At 55.0% G+C, this 15,651-nt stretch overlaps 1 protein-coding gene across 1 annotated transcript; it reads right to left on the bottom strand.

The window, feature by feature from the left end:
• Positions 1-6,548: 6,548 nt before the first annotated feature.
• On the bottom strand, positions 6,549-10,975 carry DLX6 (distal-less homeobox 6). Its single transcript, XM_034063919.1, has 3 exons — positions 10,579-10,975; positions 9,494-9,687; positions 6,549-7,689 (listed from the first exon to the last, which is right to left on the bottom strand). The coding sequence occupies exons 1-3, from the start codon at positions 10,937-10,939 to the stop codon at positions 7,438-7,440; spliced, it is 807 nt and encodes a 268-aa protein (XP_033919810.1). The 5' UTR covers positions 10,940-10,975; the 3' UTR covers positions 6,549-7,437.
• Between the last annotated feature and the right edge of the window lie 4,676 nt (positions 10,976-15,651).

The following is a 15,651-nucleotide window of genomic DNA, read 5'->3' as shown; positions in this document are numbered from 1 at the left end:
CGGGCTGCCACCCGAGGGTGGCGGGGCTGGGAGGCGAGGCCTGGAAAGGCGCCTCCTGCTCGGGGGCACACTTACCTGTTTCTAGTCTTCCTCCCTGCTGCCCTCCCCCTCCTTTCTTCTCCCTCCGCTCCCTCCTGCCATGTTTTGTGCGTGTGCGTGAGTGTGCGTGTTTCTCCCCGAAGAAAGAAGCCCGGGGTTGCTGTTTTGTAACAGGTTCGGGGGTTGGTAAATGGCTCGCAGTACAATAGACCAGTTTGTTCGGTAATGCTGCTCCCTGCACACCGGGGAGGGACGCGTGGGTGACGGCGGAGGGCGGCAGGGGACGCGCCGGCTGCCCACCCCTGCCCACTGCCTGGTAGCGGGCCGCTCCCCGCGTCGTCTCCGCAGCTCTGAGGACCGACTCCTGCTCGGTTCACTTGCAAGGCTTCAGGGATTTTCTGCTAGCTGAAAAGCTTGGCTTTGTCTCTTCTGCTAACTTCCACCCCGTGCAAAATAAAGCCCGGCTTTTTCCTCCGTTCTTTTCCTCGTTTCCCTCTAGAAAAGCATTAATATTTCCTTTTCAACCTGCAGTAAGAGATTCTCCCCTCCCCGAGGTCCCTTTCCTTTGCAGAAAGGCTTGGACACCAGAGGTGAAAGTCTGTTTCCCAGATGGGTCCAACCCACCCCTTTCTCTGAGGAGCTGCCGCTGGGCCGGTGGTGACGGTAACCTGCAGGGCCCGGAAGGGCTCGGGTGGACAGCGTAGGAACAGCTCTGGGGAGGCGGGATGCCGGCAAGGCAGGATGCCAGGCAGGGATGGAATTCACACAGAGTTACTGGGCCCTGACATCGCTCCCCTCTTCAGCCAGCCGAGTCAGGTCGGTTCGGTTTCCATGCTGGTCCCTCTCCCTGCTTAAGTTCTCCTCCTCCCACCTCGAGATGCTGTTGGGCAGGTCGAGGAGAGCTCGGCACCTCTTCCCTGGAAAGGGTAGCCAGGCCCAGTTAGGAGATGCCTGGGGTCCCCGTGGCCCCAGTGCCTAATGCGGGGTCTACAGTCGTCCGTCGTTCTTGAGAGCCCCTGGCAGAGCAGGGTGGATGCTTCGGTCCCCCTGTGTCCCCTACACACAGGCACAGCCCTGCGACTCTCACCGCCAGGGCGCAGCCCCGGGGCTCCGGCAGCGGCCGGAGGGATCCTGGCTAGTCAGGGCCTCCCCCCTTGCCTCCCCGGGAAGGGGATGGGATGAACTGTCCTTTGTCTCACGCTGGGTTTGGGCTCGGCGCATTACTGGCTAGGGCTTTCTTTTTTTTTTTTTTTTTTCCCTTTTGACTCCCTCTCCCTTTCCCTCCCTTCTGTTTTCCTGGCGGCCACTTCCATGTGGAGCCGGGGCAGCTCGGGGAGCCGAGAGGAGCCACATTCCTGTGGGTGCCGAGCGGCTCCAGGGCTGAGCCACAGGGCCTGACACACACAGACACACAGGCGCGCAGACAGAGCAGCCTGCAGCCCCGGCTGCCCAGACCCAACGCTCCCGACGCTGCCCGCTCCCCTGGGGCTCTTCCACCCACAGCAGATCCAACATCTCTTGCGCTTACCCCCAGATGGGGCGCACACCCACAGCACCCACACCAGAACCCACGCACCGACACCGGGGCAACACCTTCTCTCGTTCCCCAAAGAGCCCCCGCTGCTCCCTCCCGGCAATCTCCCCCTCCGTCCGGGGGAGCGCCGCTGTCTCCTCGCCAAACCGCTTGGGGTCCGTCCCCCTTCACCCCAGGGAAGAGCACCAACCCATCCGTCCAACCTGTCTCCGCCTCAAGGCAGCCCGGCCCGCTCGCCAGGCGGTTCTGTCGCCCTCGTCTCCCCGCGGTGTCCCCCATAAATTCAGTCCCCCCGGGCGCTGCCCGCTCCGCCGCCGGCAGCGCTCTATCCCGAACGTCCATCGCACATGTGGCATCCATTATAGATTTCTACCACGCAATTTTGCGACTGACAGACTTTAGGTGGTTCGGTTGTGGATTACGGAAAGGAGATGTATTGCTTCAGGAAAATTGGGCCGGGGGGGGGGGGGGGGGGGGGGGGGGGGGATGGAGTGATGGAGGGATGGAGGGGGACAAGCCCCTGTTCTTTCTCTCAGTCATTTGAGCGGCTGCCTGCAGTAACGCAATAACCTGTTTTATAGGTCAGACAAGAGCCGTGAAAATGGGAACCGCGGAGTTTACATTAAGCCTCCCTTTCTCTTTTAGAGAGAATCTATGTTGCATCAAATCAATGTTTCTGTTCTTTGTTCGTCAGTGCGCCTATTTGCATGTGATTTGGGAGGATAAACAATGATTTATCCTCTAGGATAAACCAGGACTACAGACCCGATAAATCCCGACACGCGCACCCACGACCCGAGTGTCTGTGTGAACACCTTCCACGGACACGACCTTCAAAGCCGCAGGAAAAACTCCCAGCCCCCCTCGCTTTCTCACCCTTTAGGTGAGGGCCCGGCCAGGATCCACGACGGCTCCAGCCCTTGGCACGGAGGAGCCTTGAGATGGTTCCTTGCTACCTTCTGCTCCTAGGCAGTCCGGAGAGGTTGCCTAAACCTCAGCCTGGGCTTTGCAGCAGGGATAAGCGAGCCTTGCCGGGCCGGATCCTGACCTGGCTCCATGCTCTGCAGCGGCATCCTCTGCCTGACTGTGGGGCTGTCCCTCCATCCCAGGGAATGCTTACCGTCTCCTCCATATGCATTGTATAAACGGATTCATAGGACTTTCTCCTGGCGGTATCCACTGAGCGTTCTTTTCCCTTTCTTCGCGTTATTTTTATTAATTTTAATATTAACATAATTAATTTTATTAATTCCTGTGCAGGACTGCAGCGGGGGTGGTGCCGGGGGGGGAGGGGGGGGGGGGCAACAAGGGCCTACTCCTGCCTGCTCTCAACCCCCCCCTGCCCTGCGGTACCTGCCGGCGGGGCAGCAACACCACTTTGATGATTTGGGCCATTAAAAATGAAGCGGGTTTGTGCATTTCGTGTCCAGGGTTAATAAAACCTAATCAGGAGTGGAAAGCCAACTAGCCCAGTGAGTTAACCTCGCTAGCTGCAGGTAGTCCTGTTAGCCAGGCTCTTTCGGTTAATTAATTACAATTGAGTCGGTTCTGTGATAATTTCCTCAAGGACCCCTGAGGACTGGTCCAGCGGGAGCGGAAAAGGCCGCGGACTCCGCAGCTTATCGCGGAGGGAGAGCGGCCCCCGTGTCCCGCACCCCGCACCTTCCCCGCCAGGCTACGAGGCTTCCGAGGCTTCTTCCCGCAAGCTGTGGTTCAGGAACCCGAGGGGGAGCAGAGGACAAGGGGAACCCGCTTCCGGGGACGGGTGGGGACCCCGCGGGTACCGGGAGAGGCTGCGGGAAGAGCGGAGCCGGGAGGTGGCCTAGGGCAGGGGGAGCCTGGAGCATCCTCCTCCCCCGCCTGCACATCAGGCTCTCCCTCCTCTGGATTTGGACACGTAACGATTCAGACCACTGATTTGTTATTTTCTTAATTCCCGCTCTTCTCATTCCCTATGAATCAAACAGTCTTTTGTCCTTCAGAGTTTGATTTGATCGCTACTGTTCACATTTCACTTTTGTATTTTTCTCTCCCTATACCATTACTCATTGAGTGCCCCGTGAAATTACAATCGTACATTTTCAACTCAGCAACCCATTTGCAGTGCAAAAATAGGGTCTAAATAATGGCTGAATTAGCCCTACTGGACAGTTTCAGATGTAACACTCTGTAATAATTATATTGCAGGCTGGATTAGGATGCTATTATCATAATCTGGACGTTTACAATTATCTGTAATTTGCAAAGATGCGCCAGGTCTTGATTACAGCAGGTTTTTTTTATCAAGCTAACCATCACTAAACAGTGACAGTAATAACAGCTAATTTTGCTGGCAATATAAGAGGTGCTGGGGTGTGCAAACAATTTCACACCTGGATGTGCTCACTCAACCAAGAATATAGAGAAAGAGCTTCTGCCCTGAGACTCAGAAAAATATTCTCCACTGCTTCTGTTCAGTATAGATTTCTAGACCCCGAGCTTTGCTTAGCAGATTTGCACAGGGGGTAAGTTTTGGGGCTCGCTTGGGTTTGGGGTCGCTTTGTGGCTGCTTCGCGCCTTCCCCCTCGAGGCTCGCTCCGTCCCTGCTCGTTCCCCAGCTCCCGCGGTCACTCTTGCGCCGGTGGTTTCCCTCGACGGGCCGGACCCCGACAGCTCTGCTCCCCTTTTTACCCTTCCGGTGCTGCCGCGGGCAAAGGGACGGGGGGGCTCCCGTCTGAGCATCGGCGCGGGGCTCGCCGTCCAGCGGAGAAATCCCGCCAGCCCCCGCACCAGTCCCGGGGCTGGCTCCTGCTCTCAGCCCTGCAGTGGGGCGGCTGCAGCGCGGCTCTCCGCGGCGCCCATCCCGCGGCCTCAGGGCGGTGGAGCCCTGCTGCGGGAGGGAGGTGGCGGAGCGGCGGCAGGTTGGGGGCTGGCGTGGGGAGCTGCTGCCGCTCCATCCATAGATGACGCTGTTTCACGAGAGTCTCCCGGGGCGGCAGCCGCGAGTGGGAGCCGGCGCTACCGCTGCTGCCATTCGCTCCCAAGCAGCTCTGGGGAAGGCCTGCCCCCCGCACCTTCGCCCACTCTGCGGAGCTAATCCGGCTTTTGTATTATTACGATGATGATAATTTATTTATTTGTTTGTTTGCTTGCTTGCTTGTTGTCTGGGCTTTATTTAAGCCTATCTGAGAAATCACTGGTAGGGAAGGAGGGCACGACGCTCCCACAGGCTTTCCGCGCCGGCACCCACGCTGGCACCGGACTGGCCCCCCGAAAGCTCAAGACAAGCAGCAACCCCCTTCTGGCACCCCCGGGGCAGCAGGCGGAGGTGGGGCGGGTTCGGGACCGCCCGCTGCTCTTCCCAGTCAAGGACTGTAGCGAAAGGGTTAAGGCGCTGTGGGGCCATGGGGGCCGGGAGCAGTCGGGCCGGGCTCTGCTGGAATCGGCTCGGCTGGACCGGGATCCCTGGGCTGCGGAGCTCCCGCAGAGGGGTGTCCGACGCCCTCCGGGGGGGGGGGCGACGGTGAGCCCGCACAGGGGCCTGCCTGGGGCGGGCGGGGAGGGTAAGGCAGGGCTCCCTATAAGATGTACACACACACACAGACGCACAAATGCTGTTGGTTTAACTGTATGGTAGCTTTCTCTCCAGTGTCATTTGAATAATTCAGTGAGCCCCACTACCAGCTGTACTTCTGAAGCCTCTTCCATTCTTTTCAGCATTATAATTTTGGTTAATTTTCAATTTTAGGCCCTACGTCTCTGCAATTTGTGTATGAATAACAGAATAATTTTCCTCTTTTGTTTCGCCTTTCCTGTTCCTGAATCTAAATAAAGATGGCTTTTTAGTATTAAAAGTGGAAGAAAATTACAGGTAATTATCTTTGACGGTAAAAATGCTGTAATCAGCGGGCTACATGAAAAATTACTCTAATTATGGCTGCATTTAAGAGAATGGAAAAAAACCTTCTTGTGGATAAAAACCTTAAATTGTCCCCAATGTCTGCTTCAAATTGGATGGCACTGCAGCTGGAGGCTTTGTTCAGAATTGATCCTGGGGAGCTCTGAACCCAAAGTTTCACAGTGGGAAGGGGAAAAAAAGAAAAGAAAACATTTTTCCTAATGTAACAATACGAATGGTAGAAAATGACAAGACTGATCGGTTTTAAACCACTCTGAAGACTGACTGAGCGTGGAAGTTGCTCAAAAAAAAAAAAAAAACCAAAAACACCCCCCAAAAAACTGGTATGTTGGTAAGTAGTCTTTGCTTTGTGTCTAATTATAGTGACTGTCCTTTTGCACGACTGTATGTAGCTGTCATTATATGGAGCACTCTGAGGATCTCTATTGACTTCTGATAAATGGCTCAGTGGTTTCAAGGTTCATAATTTGAAGGATGCCCAGGTCTCTAGCCATTAATTCTCGCAGTATGGGGCACCCAGCTTGGCTGAGGAAAGGGCTTTTCATTGTCAGGCGTTGCTGTGCTTTCCACAAGCTGGTGCGGCTGGGGCTGGCCGGGCAGCGCGGTGTGTGCCTGGGCACCTTTCAGGGCTCTGCAAAGCATTCCTCCGCTTGCATTGTCTGCTCTGGAAAAACAAAGGAGGGCGCCTCCTTTCTTAAGAATTTGGAGGCTCCGAGCTTTGGGAAGAAAGGCAGGGCTCTGGGCTTTGCCTTGGCGAGAAAGCTCAGCTCAGCTGAGCAGCGGAGCAGGGAAATCGCAGCAGAAATGGCCGGGTGATGGAAAATTTCTTCTAGGCTGATCTTTGCGCTCTCGTTTATTTTCGTGTACTAGTCGTAGCCTTAAACCCTTAAACCAGCTACACCCCTGTCCCCTCGCTCCATCTTTTCTGTCTGTGCTGACAGGTGTATGCTCAGGTGGGGGGGTCCGTGCGTGCAGGCAAGCAGGGGGCAGCGTCCAGCTGCCCTGACTGAACTGGTTTGTGGGGGTACACACCGGTTCAGAGGTGGAGAGAGAATGAGATGCCAGGCGGGCGTTTTGTGGCTTTTACTCTATATATGAAAGGAGACAAAACCATACAAAGTATATGTACAACTAAAATTCAACAATATATACAGAAAGGTTGCTCGGGGGGAAGGTCCCTCTCTCTCAGGGGTGAGGCTGCCGGCGGGCAGCGCTGAACCTTCCTGCCTTGCCGCCGCGGCGAGTCCTGCCGCGGATCCCTCGCTCTGTCCGTCCTGCTCGTCTCCGGGAGTCTGTCCGGCTGTGTGCGGGTGTGTGTGCGCGGGTGAGGGGGCTCTTGGCGGGAGAGACAGTGGTTTCTTCGGAGCCGCAGCCCGTTGCATTTTGAGAAAGCATGCAGGTTTTGCTTCGTGGTAATGTTCTAATCTTACAGTATGTTTTCATTTTTCAACCAGTTATCCTTTCTTCCCTTCTTCATTTTTTTAATCCCTTCTTCTCTCTTTGAATTTTTTTTCCCCCAGTACTGATTTGGTGAATAAAAATGAAGGAGCTTTGACCAGTCCCTCTTTCATCATGTAATGTCTTTAGCTCATTAAACAAGTAAAAACGGCTGCCATGGTAGATTCAGGTTCTTCTTGTGGGCGAAGTCTGTAAAAAGTTTGTTTTGACGTATACTCCACAGAGAAAGAGGCTGGTGCCCTGGAGTCCAAAGGAAAATATCCTAAAGAGAAGTGTCTTCTGTGCGCCAGAATGAAAATTGTGTCTTTCTGTTCGAGATCAATCGCTGAGGTTACTTTAAAAAAAAAAAAGAAAAAGAAAAAAATAAAAGAAAATGAAGCCACTCTGTCTCTTTGCCGCATCTACAAGTTCACACAGAGCCTGTTAGCTGGCACGGCTTGGCAAAGCAGGGGAACTTCTTGCCATGTCGAGACGAGGCGTTCTTGGGAGATTATTTCTCTTGGACAATTCACATCATTTGTGGTCTCTGCATTGTGTCTTGATGTGGAGAAGAATACCAGTGAGAATAGCCAGGCATGTAGCTGCTGGGAGGCATATTGACTCCCTTGGCAGAAGCTGAAACGTCCCAGACCGGAGGCAGAGCCGGAGAGCGCGGGGAGAGGGCGGCGGAGCCGGGCAGGGGGTCGCTCTCGTGGGGGTTGCTGCCCTGCTTCAGCAGCTTCTTGAATTTGGAGCGCTTGTTCTGAAACCAGATCTTCACCTGTAGAGCAAAACGCAGCGGGCATTAGGCTGCCGTCAGCACCCAGGGCACTGCAGGGTAGCCCCTCGGGGCTAAAGATTTCTCTAGAGAAGGTCTGGAGAGCCCACTCCAGTCGGGTGAGGAGTGAGGGATAGGGAGAAGGGAAGGAGGGGTAGCTGCTGCTGCTGCTCTCCGGCTCTGGATGCAGCTTCAGAGAACAGGAGAGGCAGAGCGGAGCTGGAAAGCGTGAGGGATGCAGGTTTTATGCTAGAACGTTATTTTCTCTTGGGCAGGCCAGAGTGATCGAGCTGGAGCAGAGTACGTGCTCCACTGTCCTGCTTGAACGCCTCATTCATAATTTTGGAGGTCATTTGATCATTTAGACAAACTGTTGTCAAACACGGGCAATCATATGATATTGTGCCAGGAGACAGGAGCCAATAAACAAAGGGCATCTTACAAAGAAAACACGCATCCAAAAACATGCACGATCAAGCGGTCCTTGGTGATGTGACGGGGAAGGAGGCGCAATGGAACCAGGACTGTGGCTTTATTTTAGAAGTTGTATTTAAAGAAAGGAAAATGCTCTTTTCTCGGCGAGTAACTGGTTATAGAGATTGATTTGGGTCTCATCCTGCTCCTAATCCAGTAGAGCTCCAGCGGAGGGAGCCTGCACTCCAAGAGATGTGCAAGGATCGGGCCCACTCTGGCATGTCAGAATTGTTATAGGAATTACATATCTATATGTAAAGCATGTATAGATACATACTTCTTAAAATCTCTCAAAGAAAACAACTCTTAAAATCATACAAGGGAAACAACTCCCACATATGTATTTGACCTTGTAAACTTTACAGATGTAATGTTAGGGCACAGGCAGGGGTGCTTGTCTAGCTGCATGCTGAGGATCGGGCCCCTAAAATCAAATCTCTGAGTAAGAGAGAGCAAGCGAGACAGCAGTGAGGCAGAGTGTGCATGGTAAGGATGCTAAAATCCCATTTGGAAAAACCATCAGGTCTATTCCCATGATTAATGTTTGCTGAGTACTTAAAAATCGCTGGCTGGAAGAGACTGTTATCAACGACAATGATAAAATCCTGAAGTTGTTTGTTAAGCTCATAAATTCCCATGATTACATTTTACCCGAATTGATCCCATCTATCCATGCACTTCCCAGCAAACCCCAGCCTGGGAAGCCTGTAATGCCTCATGTGTCTTTCAAGCTTAAATTAGTCGAATGGCACAGCTACTCCAACCACACTTAACTATGGCTTAACCTGCTATAATTTCGTACACGGCTGTCTTTGATCTTCAGATCTATTATCACCTTTCGTACATTTTGCCCAAGGGTAACCGCTGCGTTTGCGTTAGTCATCCCGGGTGAATTAACTATTGATTTTACAGGTATTTTCTAACCTGTTCCTGTCTCCCCTCTGCCTAGAAGTTGCTACGAGGCAGCTTTGCCTTGTTCTCAACTCTACCTCAGGCCCAGCGATCCCTCGCCTTTGTTTTGTTCTCCTTTTCACAGCTGGGCAGCTGCATCTCGGTGGCTGGGATGATCCGAAAAGACAGGCAGTTTTAAAATGTTATGTGCGGCATTGAAAGGGAGCGCTTGCTCGCCAGACGGCCGAATTCCGCTCCCTCTGCGGCAGATCGGTCTCTCTGTCGTGCATTAGATAAATCCTGTCACGCATAGATGGGGACCGTGTGCGATACCTTCGCTACCGCTCCCGCACAGAGGCCAAAACATTTGGGGAGCATCGCACTGTGCTTGGCCTTTATTGCTCGAGCAGGATTTCAGTGATTTGGGATTCCCAGTAATTACCTGTGTCTGGGTAAGTCCTAATGAAGCTGCCAGCTCAGCTCTCTCTGGAAGTGCCAGGTACTGAGTCTGCTGAAAGCGGTGGTTTAAAGCCTGGAGTTGTAGACTAGAGTAAATGGTTCGAGGTTTCCGAATCTTTTTCCCTTTTCCATTGAATCTGATTTCACCGTTTTCAATCACTGTGGTTTTCTGCTGATCTGCAAGCGAAATAACATAGCTGAAACATCACCCATTTTCCCAGTTTAAAGCAGGCGTTTTGGCTACCCCACTGCTCCCCTAAACGCTGCAGCCTACCCTGGTGCCAGTGAAACATCACCGCGGGCACAGTGGCTGCTGCTGGGGAGATGCCGGGCGGGGGGGGAAGGAAACAACCATCCGGGCAGGGTGGGCACGCTGCCCTTCCTCGAGGGAGAAAAAATAATAGTATTTGAACAGATACATAGGAAAACAAATTGCAGGGTTGGATTCGTGGAGGGATGCCCGGTTCCAGGGCCATCCAGATTTTACCCAGCTAACTGACTTCGCGCCGCCGGTTTGGTGGGCAGTGAATCACCAGTCCGAGACTGTTAACAATGTTCCCCCCCCCCTCCCCTGCCGTGCCCCTCTGGATGAATACATACAAACAAGCGGCTCCCTGCAAAAAATAATACATAAATCAGGCGGCCCCCGAGCGGAATGCGACCCGCTCGCCTGGAAACTTTCACTCCTCAGGTGTTAGCAGGAATTTTGCCTAAAGCTGGTCCCGCAGTAACAAAGGGGCGCCGAGCTCAGCTCCTGCCCGCCGGCTGCGGGGCGAGCGGGGAGGCGCCGGTACCCAGCGCAGCAGTCCCGCCGGCAGCTGCCACCGGCTCTGTCGGGGGAAGCACGGCGGCCACGCCGCCGGGCACGACAAGCAGTAGGCCCTCGGGGGCGAGCAACTCCCGCTTCTCTCCCCGCCGCCCCGCGCACCCCAGTGTCGGCATCACCCGGCGGGAGCGGGGGGCACGGCGGGGGTCGCTGTGCAGGCGGTCGGAATGAGGCCCGGGGATGGTGGGGAGAAGGACAAAGGGGGGGGCTGGCGGCGGGTCGGGGAAGCGGTGCCGGCTCACCTGAGTCGTCTGCCCGCGTCTGGCTGGCCGCGCTGCTGTTGTGGTAGGACTGGAGGTACGGGCTGTGCTGCGAGTGGCTCACGTAGGGGTAGGCGGCCAGCGAACGGTGGTTGTAGGAGCCGGCGGTGCCGGAGTAGGGCGAGCTGTGGTGGTGATGCTGGTGGTGCGGATGCGAGCCGGCGGCGGAGTGCAGGCAGTGCAGCGGGTAGTGGGCGCCGGCCATGGCCGGCGAGCTCTGCTGGGAGTGGGGCGGCGGCGGCGGCTGCGGCGGCGGCGGCTGCTGCTGCCCGAACTCCATGAAGGCGGATTTCGAGGAGTCTTGCGCGTCCAGCCCGTCAGCCATCGTAGTCATGGTCATCATCAAAGTTTGGGAGGGAGAGCGCGGCGCTCCCCGGCTCGCCCCCCGCGCTCTGCCTCCTCTCTGCCCAGCCACCGCCGCTCCCCTTACCCGCCGCGGCACCGCTGGAGAGGCGGCGGGGATTTAATTTAATTTCTTTTCTTTTTTTTTTTTTTATCCCCCCCCCTTTTTTTTTCTCTCCTTCTTTTCCGCCTTTTTTTTTTCTCCTTCCCCCCCTTCCTCTCCAAGGAGTCGTTGTGCGAGGGGCCTCGTTCACTGAGGGAGGGGAGGAAGGGGAGGGCGGTGTGCGGGGTGTGTGGAGGGGGAGGGCGGGCTACTCCAGCCGCTTTTTTGCGCCGCTCTTTTCCTTCATCCCCCCGGCGCGTGGGGTGGGTTGTGTTGGGGTTTTTTTTTTTGGTGGGGGGGTGTGTGGGAAGAGAGCGAGAGAGGAGGGCCGGGAATACGGGAGGAAGAAGAAGGAGGGAGGCTGGGGGGGGGGGGGGGCTGGGAAAGTTGTGGGGCTCCGCGCTTCGACTTGAAGGGCAGGGACGCGCATAAGTCGAATGGTTCGTCTCCGGAGGGCAGCGCCTCCCTCATTGGTCACTCAACCCCCTGACGTCACCTCCCCGGCAGCGCGCGCGCTTCCCGCCCCCCTTTCTTCCCCCCCCTCCTTCACCCCTCGTCTTTTCCCCACCCGTGCGCGGGGCGCGGAGAGCGCATCGTGAGCGCTCCGCACCCCGCACACGGGTGGGGAAAGGGGAGCGCCTGCCCCTGTCTCCCCCCATCACGCTTTCCCCGCCAAAATCAAGCATCCCCCTCCATTCTCCCCTTCCATTACCCCCCTTTTCTCTCTCCCCTCTCCTTGCGCGGTATTTTCGGTGCGGCAAAGTGTCGCGCAGAGCGTTTTCAACACACACGCCCCCCCCCCCACGTTGAAAAGCGGCGGCGGCAGCAGCTCCCCATAATGGCTTTCAAATATATGCAAATGGCTACGTGCGGTTGGCGGTTTTGGCAAAAGCTTGATTAGGATATAAACGACCCGAGGAAAAAAAAAAAAAGAGAAAAAAAAAAGAGAGAAAAAAAGTGCCTGCTCCCTAAATTTGTCTTTAGATTACAATTCCAGTTGATTTTATTTTATTGTCAACATTGTTAATGATAAAAATAGAGTCGTTTTACGGTTATTTTTACTTTCTGGAAGGAGGCAATTAGACTTCTAATCAGGAATACACAAAAATCTCCCATGATTAACTGCAGTACTTTGTTCAAATTGCTGCTATAAAATTCAGAACAATTTGCCTGTAATGATTATGGACTGGGTTTATTTTGGGAGGTGGAATAAAAGTGGATATAGCATAAATTATCCTCTAATTATACACCAGTGTCGCCTCAATTATCCTCTTATCAAAATGGTTGTCTAACTGCCGCATTTAGTTTCAATTCTCTCCTTTTTTCTATAAAAAGAACTTCATACCTTGTTATTATTAATCCATTTATTATTTGCAAGGGGATTTATATCCGAACATCCAGGTGGTATTACCACTTCTCTTTCAAAGATGGACTAGGGAAAGACATTAAGTTTGATCCGGCACGGCGGAGGATCTCTCTCCTCTCTCTCCCCTCTCCTTTCTCTCCCCCCTCTCTCCCTCACTCCCTCTCTCTTTTCTTCCCCCTTTCCCTCGCTTAAATCTCCTGGCGTCCAGCTAAGCATGAACTCCGGAGACAGACCCCACCGCAGAGGACTGAGGTAGGAAGGACCCGGCGGAGCTCTCTAAGCCTAGAGAAATCCCGAACTCGCTCTAGACGGGGAAATGGGCTGGAGGCTCCGGGCTTGGAAAACCAACACAGGCATCGGCAGCTGCCGCTTGTAGCGTCCCGAGACCCCCCCAGCCCGAGCGCGGGTCCTGACACTACCTCTCCCGGCCACATCGCCTGGAGATCCGCGTCTAGATTTTCCAGATTTTTTTTTTAACGCTTCGCTTTTGGAAATATTCGGAGTGGGGTTTTATTTCTTTCCTGGATTTTTCCCCCTTTCCCTTTCTTCGTTTGTTTTGGGAATTTATCTCTCCGCAGCCCGGTTATTACCCCCGGGGAGCCGAGGGATGCGAGCCCCCGTTTGCATACCGCACCGTCCGCGGGGGGAGGGCGGAGGGGAAGGGGGTGTGAAGCGGTGCTCCATCGGTGGCAGGGCATAACCCACAGCCTCTCGGTGCTTATAGTTCAGCTGGCTTATTTCAGGAGGGGGAGGAGGGGGGTGTCTTTTCTCCTGGGCGGCTGGTATGTTTGGAGCCCCCTTACCCACCCTCTCATCGTTGTTTCACTTCTTGAGCCCTTGGAGCCGGTTCAGTAACTCTGAATGCAGTTGTAAGTGTCTTGCCTTGTTCTCCTGCTTTTAACAAGAGTTCCACTTTAACACGCGAAAGGGTAACCCGATCCAGGCGTTTACAAATCTACAATGAATAAAAATATAGAGAAAGGGGAAGAATTCCTACTGGGACTCTTTATTCATAGGTGTAGGTAATGTACTTAATAGGAACAGGTACATTTGGCAGTTTTATTGCTCTATCTCCGACAGCTTGCTATTAACATCACGAAGGCGTTTTCTCGCAGGTGCACATACTAGCACTTTCTCCAGCAGCAAGAGCGTGCAGAACAAAAGGTGTCAGAAAATAGGCTGGGAAGGGTTTGCAACACGTTGCTTTTTGATCTCGAAATAATTCCTGCCGCATAAGGGGTGCTAACTCGGGAATGAGGGAAAGATAGGCAGGAGAAGAGATCGGTTTGAAATAACACCAAAGTGCCGCCTTGGCGAAGGGAATAAGGCGTTTGAGTTAGGTAACGTGAAACAAAAAGGAGAAGAAGAAAAGGGAGGGAGAGTCTGCAGAAGCTGCTCCATTCCATAGGGAGCAAACGGGATTACATGTGCACCCCTCGCTCAGCCTAGCTGAGAGCGAACTGCGGTGGTGCGAGCGGGTGTCGCACCCGGGGCACCGGCAGCGGCTCCGGGTGCGGGCCGGCGGGAGAGGCGGAGCCGGTGAGGGGGGAAGCGCGGAGCACCCGGCGCTGCTCTTACCCCGCGGTGCTCAGACATCCCCGTCTGTCGGCAGGGCAGTTGGCTCCATCCAGCCTCACGCCGATCATTTCCCCCAGTTTAATTAGGCCCACAGGGGGGGCGGAGGACAAAGGGGACCGGGGGGCAATAGGGGACAGAGCCGTGCCCTGGTAGAGGAGGTTGTTGGAGGGGTATTACTACTCCGAGGGAGGGGCAGACCCCGGCCCGCGCTCTACCGGGAGCTGCCGGGGCGGCAGGGGGTTCGATGCTGCCGGGCACCCGTCCTCTCCGGCTCCAGCTTGCGTGCAGCCGAGTTCAGTGACCGACCTGCCTCCTTCTAAGAAATCAGACCTGTTATCAGTAGCTCTGAACGCACCGGAGCAGTGGAATGCTCATTTCCAGGAGGGTGACTCATGAAAAGGGGGATGGGGGGTTGGCGCACCTCCTAGTCCCCTTGCACTGAAGTGATTCTCGAAGCGAACAGTCACGAGTGGGACATGGAGCTCCAGAGGCGCCTGGCCTCGGCCAAACTCCCCTGGGAGCTGCCACACAGCCGGGTCAGAAGGGGCAAGGTCCGAGTTACGGGGTGGCCTGGGGACAGTCCTGGGGCTGGACATCTCCCCCCCCGGGAGCACATCCCCCGGGAAATTCAGCAGGAGCCCATCGCCTGTGACTCCATTGCCTGGCTTCTCCCAACGATGGAGGCTGCAGACGTGGCCGAGGGTGATAGGGATGCTCCGGACCGCAGGCAACACCGCGTACTGCCCGAGCATCCCCGGCCGGGCTTCTCCTCCTCTCACCCCCCGGTTTGATCTCCCTTGGTGATGAGCTCCGCAAGGCACCCTCGCTTGGCTGGAGGTCAGGGAGGCCTCTGAACCCCGGGAGGTACTATGGCTAGTCCCTGTCCTCGCCCTGGCTGGCGGGGAGCTGCGGGAACAATGCGGCCTCCCTTCCCCCTCTCACTTCCCCCCCCCACCCGGTGCTCCTCCGCTCCGCTGCGGCGGTGACCGGCGAAAAGCGTGGCACGGGGTTCCCTGTGCCTCAGGACTGGGTGACTTCGTGCTACCGGTTCTCGGTGTCACCGCGTCGCTTTAATGATGTTTGTGGCTAATACTTTCGAAAGACCAAACCTTGTCTGCATGGTTTAAAGACACATTTGTGAGTCGAAAGATGTCACACAACAGACACAACAGTTAGAAGGAGCTGACGAACAACAGGAAACGGGGTTCTATTTTTAGGGCATAATAGGAAGTTAATGTAAGCGGCCAGAGGCTTCCTATATGCCTCCGAGCACCTTCTGTTCCATTCATTCATTCATTCGTTCATTCATTCATTCATGCGATCAACAATAACAACAGGGGAAAACAAATATTCCCGTTCCGCTTCTCATCCCCTCCTTCCCGGGAAGTCCCGCTCTGGTGTTTGCACGGGTGGGCTCTGCAAGCGGAGACGCTCTTGGGTTGTTTAGCTGTTTTGTTGGTTTGGGGGAGGTGGGGGGGAGGGGGGCTGATGGCATTCCTCAGGCTTCCCCTAGATGCTCTGACTGGGGGGTTCCCGCCCGCAGAAGGGGTGCGCAGGGGCTCAGGGCTGCTCTCAGGGAGCATGTATCCCCCTCCCTTGTTCACATCAGAGTGCGGGAGAGTGTTTTCTGTCCCACCCCGGACAGGGTGGCTGGAAAGGTCTCATT

The sequence above is a fragment of the Melopsittacus undulatus genome, chromosome 1, assembly GCF_012275295.1.
Source record: "Melopsittacus undulatus isolate bMelUnd1 chromosome 1, bMelUnd1.mat.Z, whole genome shotgun sequence".
Taxonomy (NCBI): domain Eukaryota; kingdom Metazoa; phylum Chordata; class Aves; order Psittaciformes; family Psittaculidae; genus Melopsittacus; species Melopsittacus undulatus.
The sequence above is the reverse complement of the archived record's forward strand: the minus strand, read 5'-3'. Positions and strand labels throughout refer to the sequence as shown.